This window comes from Pituophis catenifer, unplaced genomic scaffold, assembly GCF_029215685.1.
Source record: "Pituophis catenifer annectens isolate HBS135680 unplaced genomic scaffold, rPitCat1.0.hap2 SCAF_3, whole genome shotgun sequence".
NCBI classification, from domain to species: domain Eukaryota; kingdom Metazoa; phylum Chordata; class Lepidosauria; order Squamata; family Colubridae; genus Pituophis; species Pituophis catenifer.
In genome coordinates, this window is record NW_027256883.1 from 5,807,975 (window position 1) to 5,823,089 (window position 15,115).

At 44.4% G+C, this 15,115-nt stretch overlaps 1 protein-coding gene across 1 annotated transcript in view; it reads right to left on the bottom strand.

Moving 5' to 3' along the window:
* DENND3 (DENN domain containing 3) overlaps window positions 1-8,740 on the bottom strand; it is a 53,018-nt gene extending 44,278 nt beyond the window's left edge. Inside the window, 1 exon segment of the mRNA XM_070941973.1 lies at window positions 8,618-8,740. Within this exon segment, the coding sequence (XP_070798074.1) occupies window positions 8,618-8,704 (87 nt within the window). The 5' untranslated portion in view covers window positions 8,705-8,740.
* Window positions 8,741-15,115: the final 6,375 nt, after the last annotated feature.

The following is a 15,115-nucleotide window of genomic DNA, read 5'->3' on the forward strand; positions in this document are numbered from 1 at the left end:
GATAAATGGTGGCCACAGAAAATACTACATTACTACCCAGAGCAGGAGGTGGGGTCAGGCTGTGACAATCTAGAAGAGTTCTGGGAGAGGAACTTGAGACCTATCTTCACAATCTATACTAGAACTTGCAGACGTCTCCAACTATGGTACCTTTTAAGACTTTTGGACTTTCCCCCCAGCATGACTGGCTGGGGAATTCTGGAAGCTGAAGTCCACAATTCTAAACGTTGCTAAGGTTAGACACTCACCGTGATGGCGAACCTATGGCACATGTGCCACGGGTGGCACGCGGAGCCATATCTGTAGGCACGTGAGCGTTGCTCTAGCTCAGCTCCAGTGCGCCCGCCAGCTGATTTTTGAGCCTTCCGGGTCCACCAGAAGTCAGGAAAGGGGCTGTTATCTGCCTCTGGAGGGCATCCGAGGGGGGTGGGGAAGGCCGTTTTCACCCTCCCCAGGCGCCTAGAAAGCCTCTGGAGCCTGGGGAGGGTGAAAAACAGGCCTTCCGGTCCCACTGGAAGTTGGGAAATGGGCCATTTCCGGCCTCCAGAGGGCCTCCGGGGGGGGGGGGAAGGCCATTTTCATCCTCCCCAGGCTCCTAGAAAAACTCTAGAGCCTGGGGAGGGCGAAAAATGGGCCTACCGGGCCCACCATGCCATCATGTGGCAAAAACGGGGGAGTGCAGGGGGGGGGTCGTGCGCTCGTGGGGGGGCGCATTTAAAAGTTAGCAATCACTGCTCTATAGAATCAGCCATTATTTCCACTGAACCCTATAATGTACAATCACACAATAATATTAAATACAACACATTGAGGCTGTGTATGTGTGCACATGCATGCGTGCAGAAGGGGAACCTAGTTAAACGTGTTTCCAGAAATTTATGCTTTCTCCTGTTCCCGCTTTTCAGCAAACTGTGCCGAATAATATGTTTTTAAATGCTGAAATGTTTAATCATGGGTTAAATAAGTTATGAACTAATTGAACAAAAGTAATATCTGCTCATAGATGAGGGGAAAATGAAAGAATGTTTTTTTTTTTTTTTAAAAAAAGGCAGGATGAACAATAGTACCCTTGGAAATTTTCTCTGCTGTTTTTCCCCATAAGTCAATTGGAAATAGTTTTATGAACCCTTATGACTCAGCCTGGAGAGAGAGAAAGAGAGATTGTGCCATCGCATTACAACATATGTTGTAGTGCCCACAGAACGAGAAGGAAATAAATCACCCAGTTCTGAGCAAAGAAGCATACTTTATACCAGGGATCTCCAACCTTGGCAACTTTAAGACTTGTGGACTTCAACTCCCAGAATTCCTCAACCAGCTTTGCTGGCTGAGGAATTCTGGAAGTTGAAGTCCACAAGTCTTAAAGTTGCCAAGATTGGAGACCCCTGGTATAAAGCTTTTCTGGCTGAGGAATTCTGGGAGTTGAAGTCCACAAGTTTAAGAAGTTGCCAAGGTTGGAGACCCCTGCTTTATACTATGCTATGTATGGCACTGTCTCAACTTTGGAATATATAGTATCATTCTTATCCTACCTCATATATTACAAAATTACAGTGGGTGTGAGTAACCTGGCCAGCTATTTTCACTCTATAGGTAGTCCTCGATTTATGACCACAATTGTGCCCAACATTTCTGTTGTGTGAGCCGCGATGGCGCAGTGGTTAGAGTGCAGTACTGCAGGCTACTTCTGCCAACTGCTTGCTTCCTGCAATTTGCTAGTTCGAATCTCACCAGGCTCAAGGTTGACTCAGCCTTCCATCCTTCCGAGGTGGGTAAAATGAGGACCCAGATTGTTGGGGGCCAGAGGCTGACCCTGTAAACCGCTTAGAGAGGGCTGTAAAAGAAGTTCTAGTTAGAACTTCTGTTTATTAGTATCTTCTAATGCTAATCACATTAGATTAGATTAGTGCTCTAATCTGCTGTTTTTGTATTAGGTAAGATACATTGCAGGAAAATTATGTATGCTAACCTTGAACCTACACAGCTAAGTAAGAAATACAATGAATAGGAGAGTAAGACTAGCAACCAAGTTCAAAATATTTTTCCTGGCTCATTCAAAGTCCCTCAAAGGAATATTAACAGTTGTAAGACCAAAAAATAAGGCAACATCTCCATGTGTCAATACAGGCATTAGGCAAAATCATATTTAATCATCCACTTCAAAACTACAGCTTTGTTTAATACTGGATCTGCTTAGCATCGAACACGGTAGCAATTGACAGAATAATCTGAGAATTAACAACACAGCATCATTCTGTATTTTCTTAAACTAGAAAAACAAACGTTATAAAGAAGGGAAATGAGCAATACTATTGATATATAAACTGCAGCCCATTAAAGAAAAATAAAACTGGCTCAGTTACATCCTGTTTCTTTTACTGAGGTTTGCAAATGGGGTTTCGTCCCACCCTTATTACAACATGTATGTATCATGCAAAACAGACCAAAACGCTATTCTCCATTAGGAACATTTGTGCAAGCCAAGAGTTGCGCAGAAATACGACAATAGCAGCTCAGCCTTCTATGTGCTAGAGATTCTTAATATTTTCTAAACTAAAGTAAGTGTCTTATTTTGCCAGAGTCTTATGGGACAATTTAAAAGTAGCGGATGGGGCCTGAACAATTGTTAAATGTTATTTCTTTTATTCTTAAATGTGACAATGATCATGGGATTCCTTTCCAGTCGTGGATGTAAAGATCCTGAAGATGAAACTTTGGCCACCGAATGAGAAGGAAGGACTCACTGGAGAAGAGCTTAATGCTGGGAACGATGGAGGGCAAAAGAAGAAGGGAACGACAGAGAATGAGGTGGCTGAATGGAGTCACTGAAGCAGTAGGCATGAGCTTAAATGGACTCCAGGGGATGGTAGAGGACAGGAAGGCCTGGAGGAACGTTGTCCATGGGGTTATGACGGGTCGGACATGACTTCGCAACTAACAACAACAACAACAAAGATTGGGTTCAAAGGTTTCTGATGCCACCTGCCCCGTGAGGCTTCAGATTGGACTGACCTAAAATTAGCAAACTATCATCAACCAACATAGTACATGAAGGATTTGAAGTCTGCAACCACTGCAACCAAGAGAAAAATGTGAAACCGGGGGCTGAGAGCCTCAAGCCAACCTCTTCCCCAACTTCAGATAGTAGAGGAGTTCAACATTTTGACGCACAAAAACTAGGAAGAGGTAGAATTGTGGTGGAAAAAAGTAGCCAACCAGAGTCTGAATGTCTATGGAGATTCTCAGTCACCCAGTTGTCATGCTTGTCCAGTTGCCTCTTGAAAAAGCACCTTTGGGACAACCAGTGTCTGATAACAGTAATCTTAAAAACCCAACAACAATAAGATGGTGGCTTACAGAGGTGACCCACCTCCCTCTGTCTACTTGATTTCTAATTTGATCCAATTCCTGTTAATTTTAACCTTGTTAACATTTTTAACATTTTTGTTGTGGCCCGTCAGCAGCCTGTGCAGCTAGTAGCTGATTCAGACAGCGAGGAGGCTGGTGTGGTGCTGCGCCAGCAGCCTGTGCAGCTGGCACTCGAGTCGGACAATGAGGAGGCTGGAGAAGATGTGGTGCCAGAGGCGGGGATTCAGCCAGGGCCTTCAGAACCTCCAGAAGCTCCTTTAAGTGAAGAGGACGAAGAGGAGGAACTTCTTCTCAATGCACGGGCGCACAGAGCAGCCAAAAGGCAGGACTGACTCCTCAGGAGCAGGTCTCCTCGAGAGTAAGGCTTGGGGCTAATTGGCCACTCCCTTAGCCTATTTAAGGAGGACCGCCGACTGAAGCAAGTTGTAGGGAACAACTTTAGTTCATTCTCCTTCGCGTCTGGATTCTCTGCAAATTGCTTCTGGGCTTTCTGCCAACCTTAGTAAGATTGTGATTACTTTATCTTTGGTTTCTTTTAGCTGTTAAGAAAGTTTATTAACAGCCTTTGTTTGGAAAAGACTAAGTTATTTTAGTAAATTTAAGTTTTGTTTAGACTTTTTGTGTGCTGTGTTCTTTGGGGTCCATAGCTGGGGCAGAACAACTTTACAGGTAGTCCTCAAGCTACCTTACAAACACAATTGAGCTCAAAATTTCTCTTGCTAAGCGAGACGGTCGTTAAGTCAGTTTTGCTCCATTTTACAGACTTGATTGCCACAGTTGTTAAGTGAATCACGTGCAGTTGATAAGTGAGTAACACCCGGTTGTTAAGTGAACCTGGCTTCCCCATTGACTTTGCTTGCCAGAAGGTCGTAAAAGAGGATCCCATGACCTTAAGAGACTGCAACCGTCATAAATGTGAGTCAGTGGGCAAGCATCTGAATTTTGACCATGTGACCACAGAAAAGCTGCAACGGTCATAAATGTGGTAACAGTCACAAATCAATTTTTTCAGTGCCCTGTTGTAACTTTGGTCACCAAACTGTTGTAAAGCAAGGACTATCTGTATATTTTTGTTTTTATTGTATCATAAGGTGCCCAATCACTTCAATACAGGTAGTCCTCGACTTACGTCCACAATTGAGCCCAAACTTTTTGCTGTTAAGTGACACATTTGTTAAGTGAGTTTTGCTCCATTTTACGACCTTTCGTGCCACAGTTGTTAAGTGAATCACTGCAGCTGATAAGGTAGTAACCCGGTTGTTAAGTGAATCTGGCATCCCCGCTGCCAAGCATCTAAATTTTGATCACATGACCATGGAAATCCTGCAACAATGTAAAATGTGAAAAATGGTCGTAAGTCACTTTTTCGGTGCCGCTGTAACTTTGAGCAGTCACTAAATGAACTGTTGTAAGTCAAGGACTACCTGTAGTGAGATGGGTACCAAATAAGCTTAATAAATAAATAATGGTTTAATAACAATTATCTCAGTACACCTGCATGTTCCCAGTTTTATCAAATACCTAATTTTAATGTTTTTAATATGTTGACTGTTGTATAATCTTGTTTTTCTTGTCTTGTTAGCAGACCAGAGTCACTTTGATAGCGAGATGGGCTGCATATAAATGTAATCAATGTTGGATAAATAGCAAATAACCTCTGTACCAGAAGTGTACTTGGTTCCCAATTTTATCCGATCCCTGCTCATTTTAATATTTTTCATGTGGTATATTCTGGCTTTGCTTGTATTGTATTGCAAGCTGCCCACAGTTGCTTCGATCATGAAGTGAGCAGGAAATACATTTAATGGGTTCAAAATAAATAATAAATTCAAACCTCAGCCTCAGAATCAGGCCTTTCCACTGGGAAATTAACAGTGCTGAACTCCTGAGCTGGCAACAACAAAATCATCTTTTTAAGGTCGTACAGCAAATACAGATAGATCTCAATTGAAAACAAGTTTATTCAGTCACCTTTCAAAGTTACAACGGCACGGAAAAAAGCGAGTTATGAGCATTTTTCACTCTTATCACCATTGCTGCAGCCCCATGGTCACGTCATCAAAATTTGAACGCTTGGCAATCGACCCATATTTATGACGGTTGCGGTGAACCCCTTTTGCGACCTTCTGACAAACCAAAGTCTACGGGGGAAGCTAGATTCACTTTACAACCGTGTTGCTAACATAACCACTGCAGTGATTCACTTAACAACCATGGGAAAAAAAGGTCATAAAAGGAGGCAAAACTCACTTAACAACCATCTCACCAACGGAAATACCGGACTGAGTTGTGGTCAAAACTCAAGGACTTGTTGTAGTCCATGGGTTGGGGGGGGGGGTAGGGGTTTTTTTGCCATTTTTTTTCAAATCTCCCCCAAATCTCTGCCAAGATCTGGTGGATTCATACAAAGGTTATAAAAATAAATACAGGCAGTCCTCGTCATACAGTGGTTCATTTAGTGACCATTCAAAGTTACAACAGCACTGAAAAACGGGACTTAGGACTGTTTTTCACACTTACGACCATTGCAGCATCCCCATGGTCATGTGATCCAAATTCAGACGCTTGGCCACTGGTTCATATTTATGACCGTTGCAGTGTCCCCAGATCATGTTAACCCCTTTTGCGACCGCTTCATATTTACAACGATGGCACCCTTTTGAGACCTTCCAACAAGCAAAGTCAATGGGGAAGCTGGATTCACTTAACAACCGGGAGACTAACTTATCCACCACAGCGATTCGTTTAACAACCGAGGCAAGAAAAGTCATCAAAGAGGAGCAAAACTCACTTAAGAAATGTCTCGCTTAACCACAGGAATTTGGGGCTCTGTTGTGGCTTTACGTCGAGGACTATCTGTATTCCATTTTTTTCCCGTCATTTCTTCGCCAGGCTCAAAGTTGACTCAGCCGTCCATCCTTCCCAGATCAGTAAAATGAGGACCCAGATTGTTGGGGACAATAGGCTGTCTATGTAAATCACTTAGAGAGGGCTATAAAGCACTGCGAAGCGGTATATAAGTGCTATTGTTATTGCTCTTCCTTCTGTCCTTCTATCTCCTTCCTTCCTTCCTTTCTTGTTTCCTTCCTTTCTTCTTTCTTTCCTTCCTTCTTTTCATTTCCTTCTTTCCTTCCTTCTCCCTTCCTTCCTTCCTTCCGTCTCCTTCTTTTCATTTCCTTCTTTCCTTCCGTTTCTCTCCTTCCTTCCTTCCTTCCCTCCCTCCCAGTGGTTAGAATGAAGTATTGCAGGCTAATTCTGTCAAGAGTTCGATCCTGATTAGCTCAAGGCTGACTCAGCCTTCCGTCCTTCCCAGGCCGGTAAAACAAGGACCCAGATTGTTGGGGGGCTCAATAGGCTGACCCTATAAACCAGTGGTCCCCAACCTTTTTATCGCCGCGGCCCGCTGAGCGCGCGCAGGGGTGGGGGCACGGCCCAGGAGCTTTTGCGCACGGCCCATTGCGCACGGCCCAGGAGCTTTTGCGCATGGCCCAGGAGCCTTTGCGCTGCAGCGTTTATGTCCCCCAGCCGCTGCGCGGCCCGGTGCCAGGTACTCCACGGCCCGGCACCGGTCCGCGGACCGGGGGTTGGGGACCACTGCTATAAACCACTTAGAGAGTGTGGTAAAGCCCAGCGAAGCGGCATATAAGTCTAAACTCTGCATGCAATTGCTACCTCCCCTAATCTCTGCCAAGATCTGGCAACCTTCCTACCAAGGCTGTGAAAAAACAAGAAATCAATAAACCATCAGAAGGCAATGTGATTAGAAAAATCATAGAGTGTACGGAACTGGATAAGCTCACAAAGGAGATACAAGAAAAAGATGAAACAGAATATTACTTAGTTTGGGAGAAATGGTATAAATGGTTGGAGGAAAAGGGGGAGAAGGGGGGGGGGAACAAAGGAAGACTAAATAATGGGTTAAATTAGGTGGAGGAATATGGAAACAAATGGGAAGATATAAAAATTGTGGAAAGGAAATTAGGTACCCGTTTATGTTAAATGTAAATAAAATTTTTAGATTAATAGAATATATTATAATGATATATATATATATATATATATATATATATATATATATATATATATATATATGATATGCTAGAAATATATGTATCATAGGTATATTGAGATAAGAAAGAGAAAATGTATAAATATGGATTACTGATGTGAAGATGTTCAGAAGAAGAAGATGTACCGGTAAATATCTGTTTTTGTTTGTTTGTTTTATAAAAAAACTGTTTAATAAAAATTATAAAAAAAAAAAATAAAAATCAATAAACTGAAAGCCTGAATTCCAGGTCAGGCAGGTGAGTCTGCAAAGCGCGGCCAGGTGTTTCAGGAGGAAGAGAGGCGACCCGCAGGTTCATCTGGGAAAAGCCTTCTTTTTCTTTTTCTCTTTCTCTTCTTCCTCTTCCTCTTTCCCTTCTCCTTCCTCCTCCTCCTCTTCTCCTTCCTCTCCTCTTCTCCTTCTCCTTCTTCCTCCGCCTCTCCTTTTCCTCTTCTCCTCCTCTTCTCCTTCTTCCTTTTCTCTTTCCTCCTCCTCCTCTTCATCTTCTGCCTCTCCTCCTCCTCTCCTCCTCTCTTTCTCCTCCTCCTCGTTCTCCTTCTTCCTTTTCCCTTTCCTCCTCCTCTTCTTCTCCTTCTTCCTCCTCTCCTCCTCTCCTTCTCCTCTCCTCCTCCTCTCCTCCTTCTTCCTTTTCTCTTTCCTCCTCCTCCTCTTCATCTTCTGCCACTCCTCCTCCTCTCCTCCTCTCCTTCTCCTCCTCCTCGTTCTCCTTCTTCCTTTTCCCTTTCCTCCTCTTCTTCTCCTTCTTCCTCCTCTCCTCCTCTCCTTCTTCTCTTCTCCTCCTCCTCCTCTCCTCCTTCTTCCTTTTCTCTTTCCTCCTCCTCCTCTTCTTCTCCTTCTTCCTCTCCTCCTCCTTCTCCTCCTCTTCTCCTCCTCCTCTTTCTCCCTCCTCCTCCTCCTCCTCTTCTCCTTCTCCTTCCTTGCGAAAAGGCTCCCCACTTCGGGGCTGCCGGATTTGGAGGCAACCAGGCGGACCGAGGAGGAAGGGAAAAAAAGACACGGGCAAACCTCCCCAGGCCCGCCCCGGCGAACCTTTTTCCACCCCACCCGCGGGCCAAACTTCCCCTCAAACTGCCTCGCGGGACTTGTGGCAGCGCCGTCCAAACAGCCCTCCCCCGGGGGTGGGGGGGGAGGAGGAGAGCGCGCATTCCGACGTTTCCCCCCCGACACGCGTGTTTATACCTGACGCGCTTCTCTGGCTTTCTCCCGGGAGACTCCGACCAAGACGCAGACTTCCAGCACGGCCGTGGGCAGCAGCAACTCGTCCATCGTCCCAGCACCGGCCCCGAGCCTGCTCGGAGCCGAAATACGGGACGACCTCTCCGCACCGCCGGCTCAAGCCGGACTCCTGAGGAGGCAGCGCTGCGCTGGCCTCCCCGTTGAAGGAAAATGGGGAGGGGCCAGGGAGCCAGGGGCGTGGCCGCGGTCTCCAGGGGTGGGGCCACGCACGGCACGCACGGCACGCGCGGAGGGAGGGAGGGGCCTCGAGGGAAGGGCTAAAGCATAGGTCTTCAAACTTGGCCGCTTTAAGACTTGTGGACTTCAACTCCCAGAATTCTCCAGCCAGCTGGCTGGAGAATTCTGGGAGTTGAAGTCCACAAGTCTTAAAGCGGCCATGTTTGAAGACCTCTTGGCTAAAGAAAGGAGGAGAAAAGGGCGGGAACCTCTCTCTCCCTTCTGACCAAATAACAGAGTCAGAAGGGACCTTGTAGGTCATCTAGTCCAACCCCCTGCCCAAGCAGGAGACCATTTCTGACAGGTGGCAGTCCAGTTTCTTCTTGAAAGCCTCCAGGGAGGAGGGAGCTTCCCATAATTTCTGAAGGCAACTTCTGTACCATTGGGTTGATTGTAGAAATAAGGAGGAATTTTCCTGACCGGGGACGACAATCAGGAGAAGAAACGATGATGGATGGGAATTAATCATGGAGAGAAGCAACTTAGAACAGGGGTGGGCAACTATGGCCCTTGTGGACTTCAACTCCCAGAATTCCTGAGCCAGCCATGTTAGCTCAGGAATTCTGGGAATTGAAGTCCACAAGTCATAAAAGGGCCATAGTTGCCCACCTCTGATCTAGAACTAAGGAGACATTTCCTGATAGTCAGAACAATTAATCAGTGGGACAGAAGTTGCCTTCGGGAGTTGTGGGAGCTTCATTATTGGAGGCTTTGAAGAAGAGACTGGACTGCCATCTGTCAGAAATGGTGTAGGGTTTCCTGCTTGGGCGGGGGGTTGGACTAGATGACCTCCAAGGTCCCTTCTGACTCTGTTATTCTTACTGTCAGAAAATTTCTCCTTATTTCTAGGTTGAATCTCTCCTTGGTCAGTTTCCATCCATTATTCCTTGTCTGGCTTTCAGTTGCTTTGGAAAATAGCTTGACCCCCTCCTCTTTGTGGCAGCCCCTCAAATACTGGAAGACTCCTCTCATGTCTCCCCTCTTCACTAGACTAGCCATGCCCAGTTCCTGCAACCGAGGTGGGAGCACCATCCCTGGTCTGGAAATGTATTTGTGGTATTGCCAGTTTGCCTTTCGGTCTTGCCTGCTTTTGCCTTCACAACAGCCCTGTGAGGTAGTCCTAAGGAAAATGCACAGCTGAATCACAGAAAAGACCCAGCTACAGCATATCTGGGACCTGCTGCTTAGTTGATTTTTAAGACGAGATTGGACAACCCTTTGTCTGAAATGGTATAGGGCAGTGATGGCTAACCATTTTGCTGTCGCGTGCCAAAAGCGGGGGGGGAGCGCAGGGTGGTCGCGCACCTGTGTGCCCACATCCATAATTCAATGCACCTCGCCCCCCCAAGCATGTGCGCACAACCCCCCCTGCGCTCCCCCTGCTTTTGGCACACGGTGGGCCCGGTAGGTCCGTTTTTCGCCCTCCCCAGGCTCCAGAGACTTTCTAGGAGCCTGGGGAGAGCGAAAACAGCCTTCCCCACCTCACTGGAGGCTGGAAACAGCCCGTTTCCTGGCTTCTGGTGGGCCAGGAAGGCCCGAAATCAGTTGGCCGGCGTGCACATGGACACTGGAGCTAAACTAGGGCAACGCTTGCGTGCCCACAGATATGGCTCCATGTGCCACCTGTGGCACGCGTGCCATAGGTTTGCCACCACGGGTATAGGGCTTCCTGCCTGAGCGGAGGGTTGGACTAGAAGACCTCCAAGGCCCCTTCCAACTCTTGTTATTCTGCTTTTAGATCATGCTCGTCCAACCTTTTGGCTTGCCGCATTGAGTGAAGAGGAATAGTCTTGGGCCACATATGAAATATATAATTTAACATAATTTTTAAAAAATACTTTTTAAATTTTTTATTATTATTATTTTGTGGGGTCACATTACTAGCTGCCCAGGGCTGCAGGCAGCCTGTGGGACAAGGGTTGGACACGCCTGCTTTAAATCTTCGTTCTTGCAAAACATGTTTGGGTCTTCTGTGCAGACCTCTGGCTATGGTTCATAATGCTGTGCCAACCCAGGAAATTAGCTTGTTTTTGTAGAATGACAGAAGGGATGAGTCAGAAGGGATCTTAGAGATCATCTAGAGTTCTAGACAGAAGAGCTAGTTTGTCTAGTGATGAAGGCACCAGGCTAGAAACTCTGAGTTCCAGTCCAGCTTTAGGGCAGCTGGATGACTATGGCACAGTCTTCCTCTGCCCAACACACCTGACAGAATTGTTGTTGTGGGTTAAATAGGAGGAGGAAGGAGATTAAGTATATTCACCACCTTGAGTTATTTATTTATTTATCTTGTCATGTTTATGTTTATATTAGAGGTGAGACCCTTTGAGAGCTGTATGCAACGTAATTTCATTTTAGTGTATGCCGATTAGTGCACATTCAAAGTGACAATCAAGTATTCTATTTATAAAAATAACAGAGGAAGCATAAAAATCAAGTAATTAAAATAAATGTCCAATGTTTCTCAACCTTGTGTGTTAAGATGGGTGCATATTGGCTGCAAAATTCTGGGCGTTGAAAGTCTACACATCTGAAATTTGTTGAGATTTGTTGAGAATTCTGGGTGATAAAGTCTACACACCTTAAATTTGTTGTGATATAAGATTTGTTGAGAATTCTTTGAGTTAAAGTCCACACTTCTTGAATTTGTTGAGATTTGAGATCTGTTGAGAATTCTTTGAGTTAAAGTCCACACTTCTTGAATTTGTTGAGATTTGAGATTTGTTGAGAATTCTTTGAGTTAAAGTCCACACTTCTTGAATTTGTTGAGATTTGAGATCTGTTGAGAATTCTTTGAGTTAAAGTCCACACTTCTTGAATTTGTTGAGATTTGAGATTTGTTGAGAATTCTTTGAGTTAAAGTCCACACTTCTTGAATTTGTTGAGATTTGAGATTTGTTAAGAATTCTGGAAGTTAAAGTCCACACACCTTAAATTTGTTGAGATTTGTTGAGAATTCTTTGAGTTAAAGTCCACACTTCTTCAATTTGTTGAGATTTGAGATTTGTTAAGAATTCTGGAAGTTAAAGTCTACACACCTTAAATTTGTTGAGATTTGTTGAGAATTCTGGGTGTTAAAGTCTACACACCTTAAATTTGTTGAGATATGAGATTTGTTGAGAATTCTTTGAGTTAAAGTCCACACTTCTTGAATTTGTTGAGATATAAGATTTGTTGAGAATTCTTTGAGTTAAAGTCCACACTTCTTGAATTTGCTGAGATTTGAGATTTGTTAAGAATTCTGGAAGTTAAAGTCTACACACCTTAAATTTGTTGAGATATGAGATTTGTTGAGAATTCTTTGAGTTCAAGTCCACGCTCCTTGAATTTGTTGAGATTTGAGATTTGTTGAGAATTCTGGGCATTGAAAGTCTACACACTTTAAATTTGTTGAGAAATTTGTGAGAAACCCTGCTTTCTGGGATGTGGAATAATGTGAACATGTCTGGATTATGTCACTTTAGGAAAGGCTGCATAAATACATCAAGTGTTCATTTCTGTAGCAAACCAGAAAAAGCTGCCATCCCATGAACAATTACTTCCCTTTAAAAAGGAATATTTTCTCTCTGTTCCGTAGCTGATTTCTTCTTTCCCTTGGGTTTAGAGAAACTCTTCTTTCTGGACACTTCAGAGTTTTCTGCCCTGGGAAAATCCCATTTTCATTTCGTAGCAAACTGGAAAAGGGAGGAGCAGGCCCACAAACACAGCAACGTGGCTGTCTTCCTCGTGACCAAGAAAAAAAAAATCTGGCTGCCCGTTTCTCTAAGCATAAAAGAGACATAAAACCCGCTGCTCAAACTGCCAGTTGCTCACCTGATAGAGGTGTGGTGCTGGCAGGTGGAACTATAATTATTTACAGGATTAAGGACTATTCTGCAAAGTAAATGGACTCAGTTACAGCAGGGATGTGGGCGGTGTTTGGAGACCTGAAAAAGGCTACGGATGAATATAGTGTTTGAATATTTGAAAGGCTGCCACAAAGAAGAGAGGAGTCAACTTATTTTCTAAAGCACCTGAAGGCAGGACAAGAAGCAATGGATGGAAGCTAATCAAGGAGAGAAGCAACCTGGAATTAAGGAGAAATTTCCTAACAGTGAGGAGAATTAACCAGTGGAACAATTTGCCTCCAGATGTTCTGAGTGCTCCATCACTGGAGGCTTTTAAGAAGAGACTGGATTAAAGGCCTGGAAACAAAAACATATAAAGAACGGTTGCAGGAATTGGGTATGGCTAGTCTAGAGAAAAGAAAGACTAATGGGGGGGGGGACATGATAACAGTATTCCAATATTGGAGGGGCTGCCCCAGAGAAGAAGGGGTCAACTTATTCTCCAAAGCACCTGAAGGCAGGACAAGGAATAATGGATGGAAACTGATCAAGGAGAGAAGCAACTTGGAATTAAGGAGAAAGTAATCAGTGGAATAGCTTGCCTGCAGAAATAGTGGGCACTCCATCGCTGGAGGTTTTTACGAAGAGACTGGACAGCCACTTGTCTGGAATGGTGTAGGGTCTCCTGCTTGAGCAGGGGGTTGGACTAGAAGACCTCCAAGGTCCCTTCGAACTCTATTCTGATTGATTGATTGATTGATTGACAGTCACTTGTCCGAAACGGTAGAGACGGCCAAGACATACCCAGTTCCTGCATCCGTTCTGTCAGGGTGGCAATTAATCCCATTCTGCTTTTGGGTAATTAAACCTTGATTAGAGAATGGATCGTGACCTTTCCTTGAAGTATACTTTAAGAAAATAAAACCGAGACATATTCTAATAAACACATTTTATTATAAAGAAGTAAAAACATCTTACTAGCTAATTAATTACATCTTGGCAGCGTTCCTGCAGGACCTCTCTTGGCCGGAGAACAAAGAAAGATAGAAGAAAGTGAAAGAATGTGGACATGCGCAGTTAGCTTAAAGATAAGAACTTGGCAAGCTACGGTAAGTCTGAAAGTTCAAAAATAAGAGCTCATCTGGTAAATACAAAAACGCAGTGACACCTTCTTCCTTGTACGGATGGAATCTTGCTGAGGTCTCCCAGAACCCACAATTGCCTTTCAGATTTCCCATCTGAATAATGGAGGACATTCTGGTCTCCTGCTGGAGCAGAGGGCTGGACTAGAAGACCTCCAAGGTCCCTTCCATTATTCTGTCAAATCTTGAATCCTCATGGAGAAAATCTATCTATACGGTCACTAGGAGCCGAAAACAATTGGATGTGGCACACATTCAGTGTCCTGGAATGAACAATAGATTTGCTTAACAATGAATGATTCACTTAACAACTGAGGTGATTTGCTTATTGACCCCTGCAAAAAAAAGTTTTAAAAAATGGGGTCTGTGACATGAGCCACCTGCTTTAGGACCATCACGGGCAAGGTCCATTATGTTTGTAAGGTGAGGACTACCTGAATGCAGAAAGCAGCATTGTGTGATTGCAATAGAAGCTGTGTCATCCCTGGCTGGTTGCCATTCAGTTAGTGACTGTTCAAAGTTACGACGACACTGGAAAAAGTGACTTACGACTAGTCCTCACAAATACAACCATCCCCATAGTAACGTGATCAAAATTCAGGTGTTTTGACAACCGGCATGTACAGGGAATTCCTGACTCGCAACCATTCATGTAGTGACCGCTTGAAGTTATTTTTCATACTTACGACCGTTGCAGCATTGGCATAGCCATGTGATCAAAAATTCAGACTCTTGATAACTGACTCATATTTATGACGGTTGCAGGCTCCCGGGATCACATGATCCCATGTGACTTTCCGACAAGCCAAGACCATGGGAAAGCCGGATTCACTTAACAACCGTGTGACTAATTTATCAACTGCAGTGGTTCACTTAACAACGGTGGCAAAAAAAAGTCGTAAAATGCGGCCAACCTCATTTAACAAATGTCTCACTTAGCAACATAAATTTTGAGTTCAATTGTGGTCGTAAGTCGAGGACTGCATGTATTTACAACAGCATCCCGGGATGGTGCGATTGCACACTTGTGACCTCTCCAACTGGCTTCCATCAAGCCAAGTCAACAGGAGAAGCTGAGTTCACTTAACAACTCCAGTGATTCGCTTAACAAAGGTGGCAAAATGGTCGTGAAAGTGAGCTCGACTCATTTAACAACTGCTTTGCTTAGCCACAGATATTCTGGTTGGCCCCAATAAATATCGTAACTATTTGTCTGTGTGTTGTGATGTTGTTGCAAGCAGGGGTGAAACGGAGCAGCA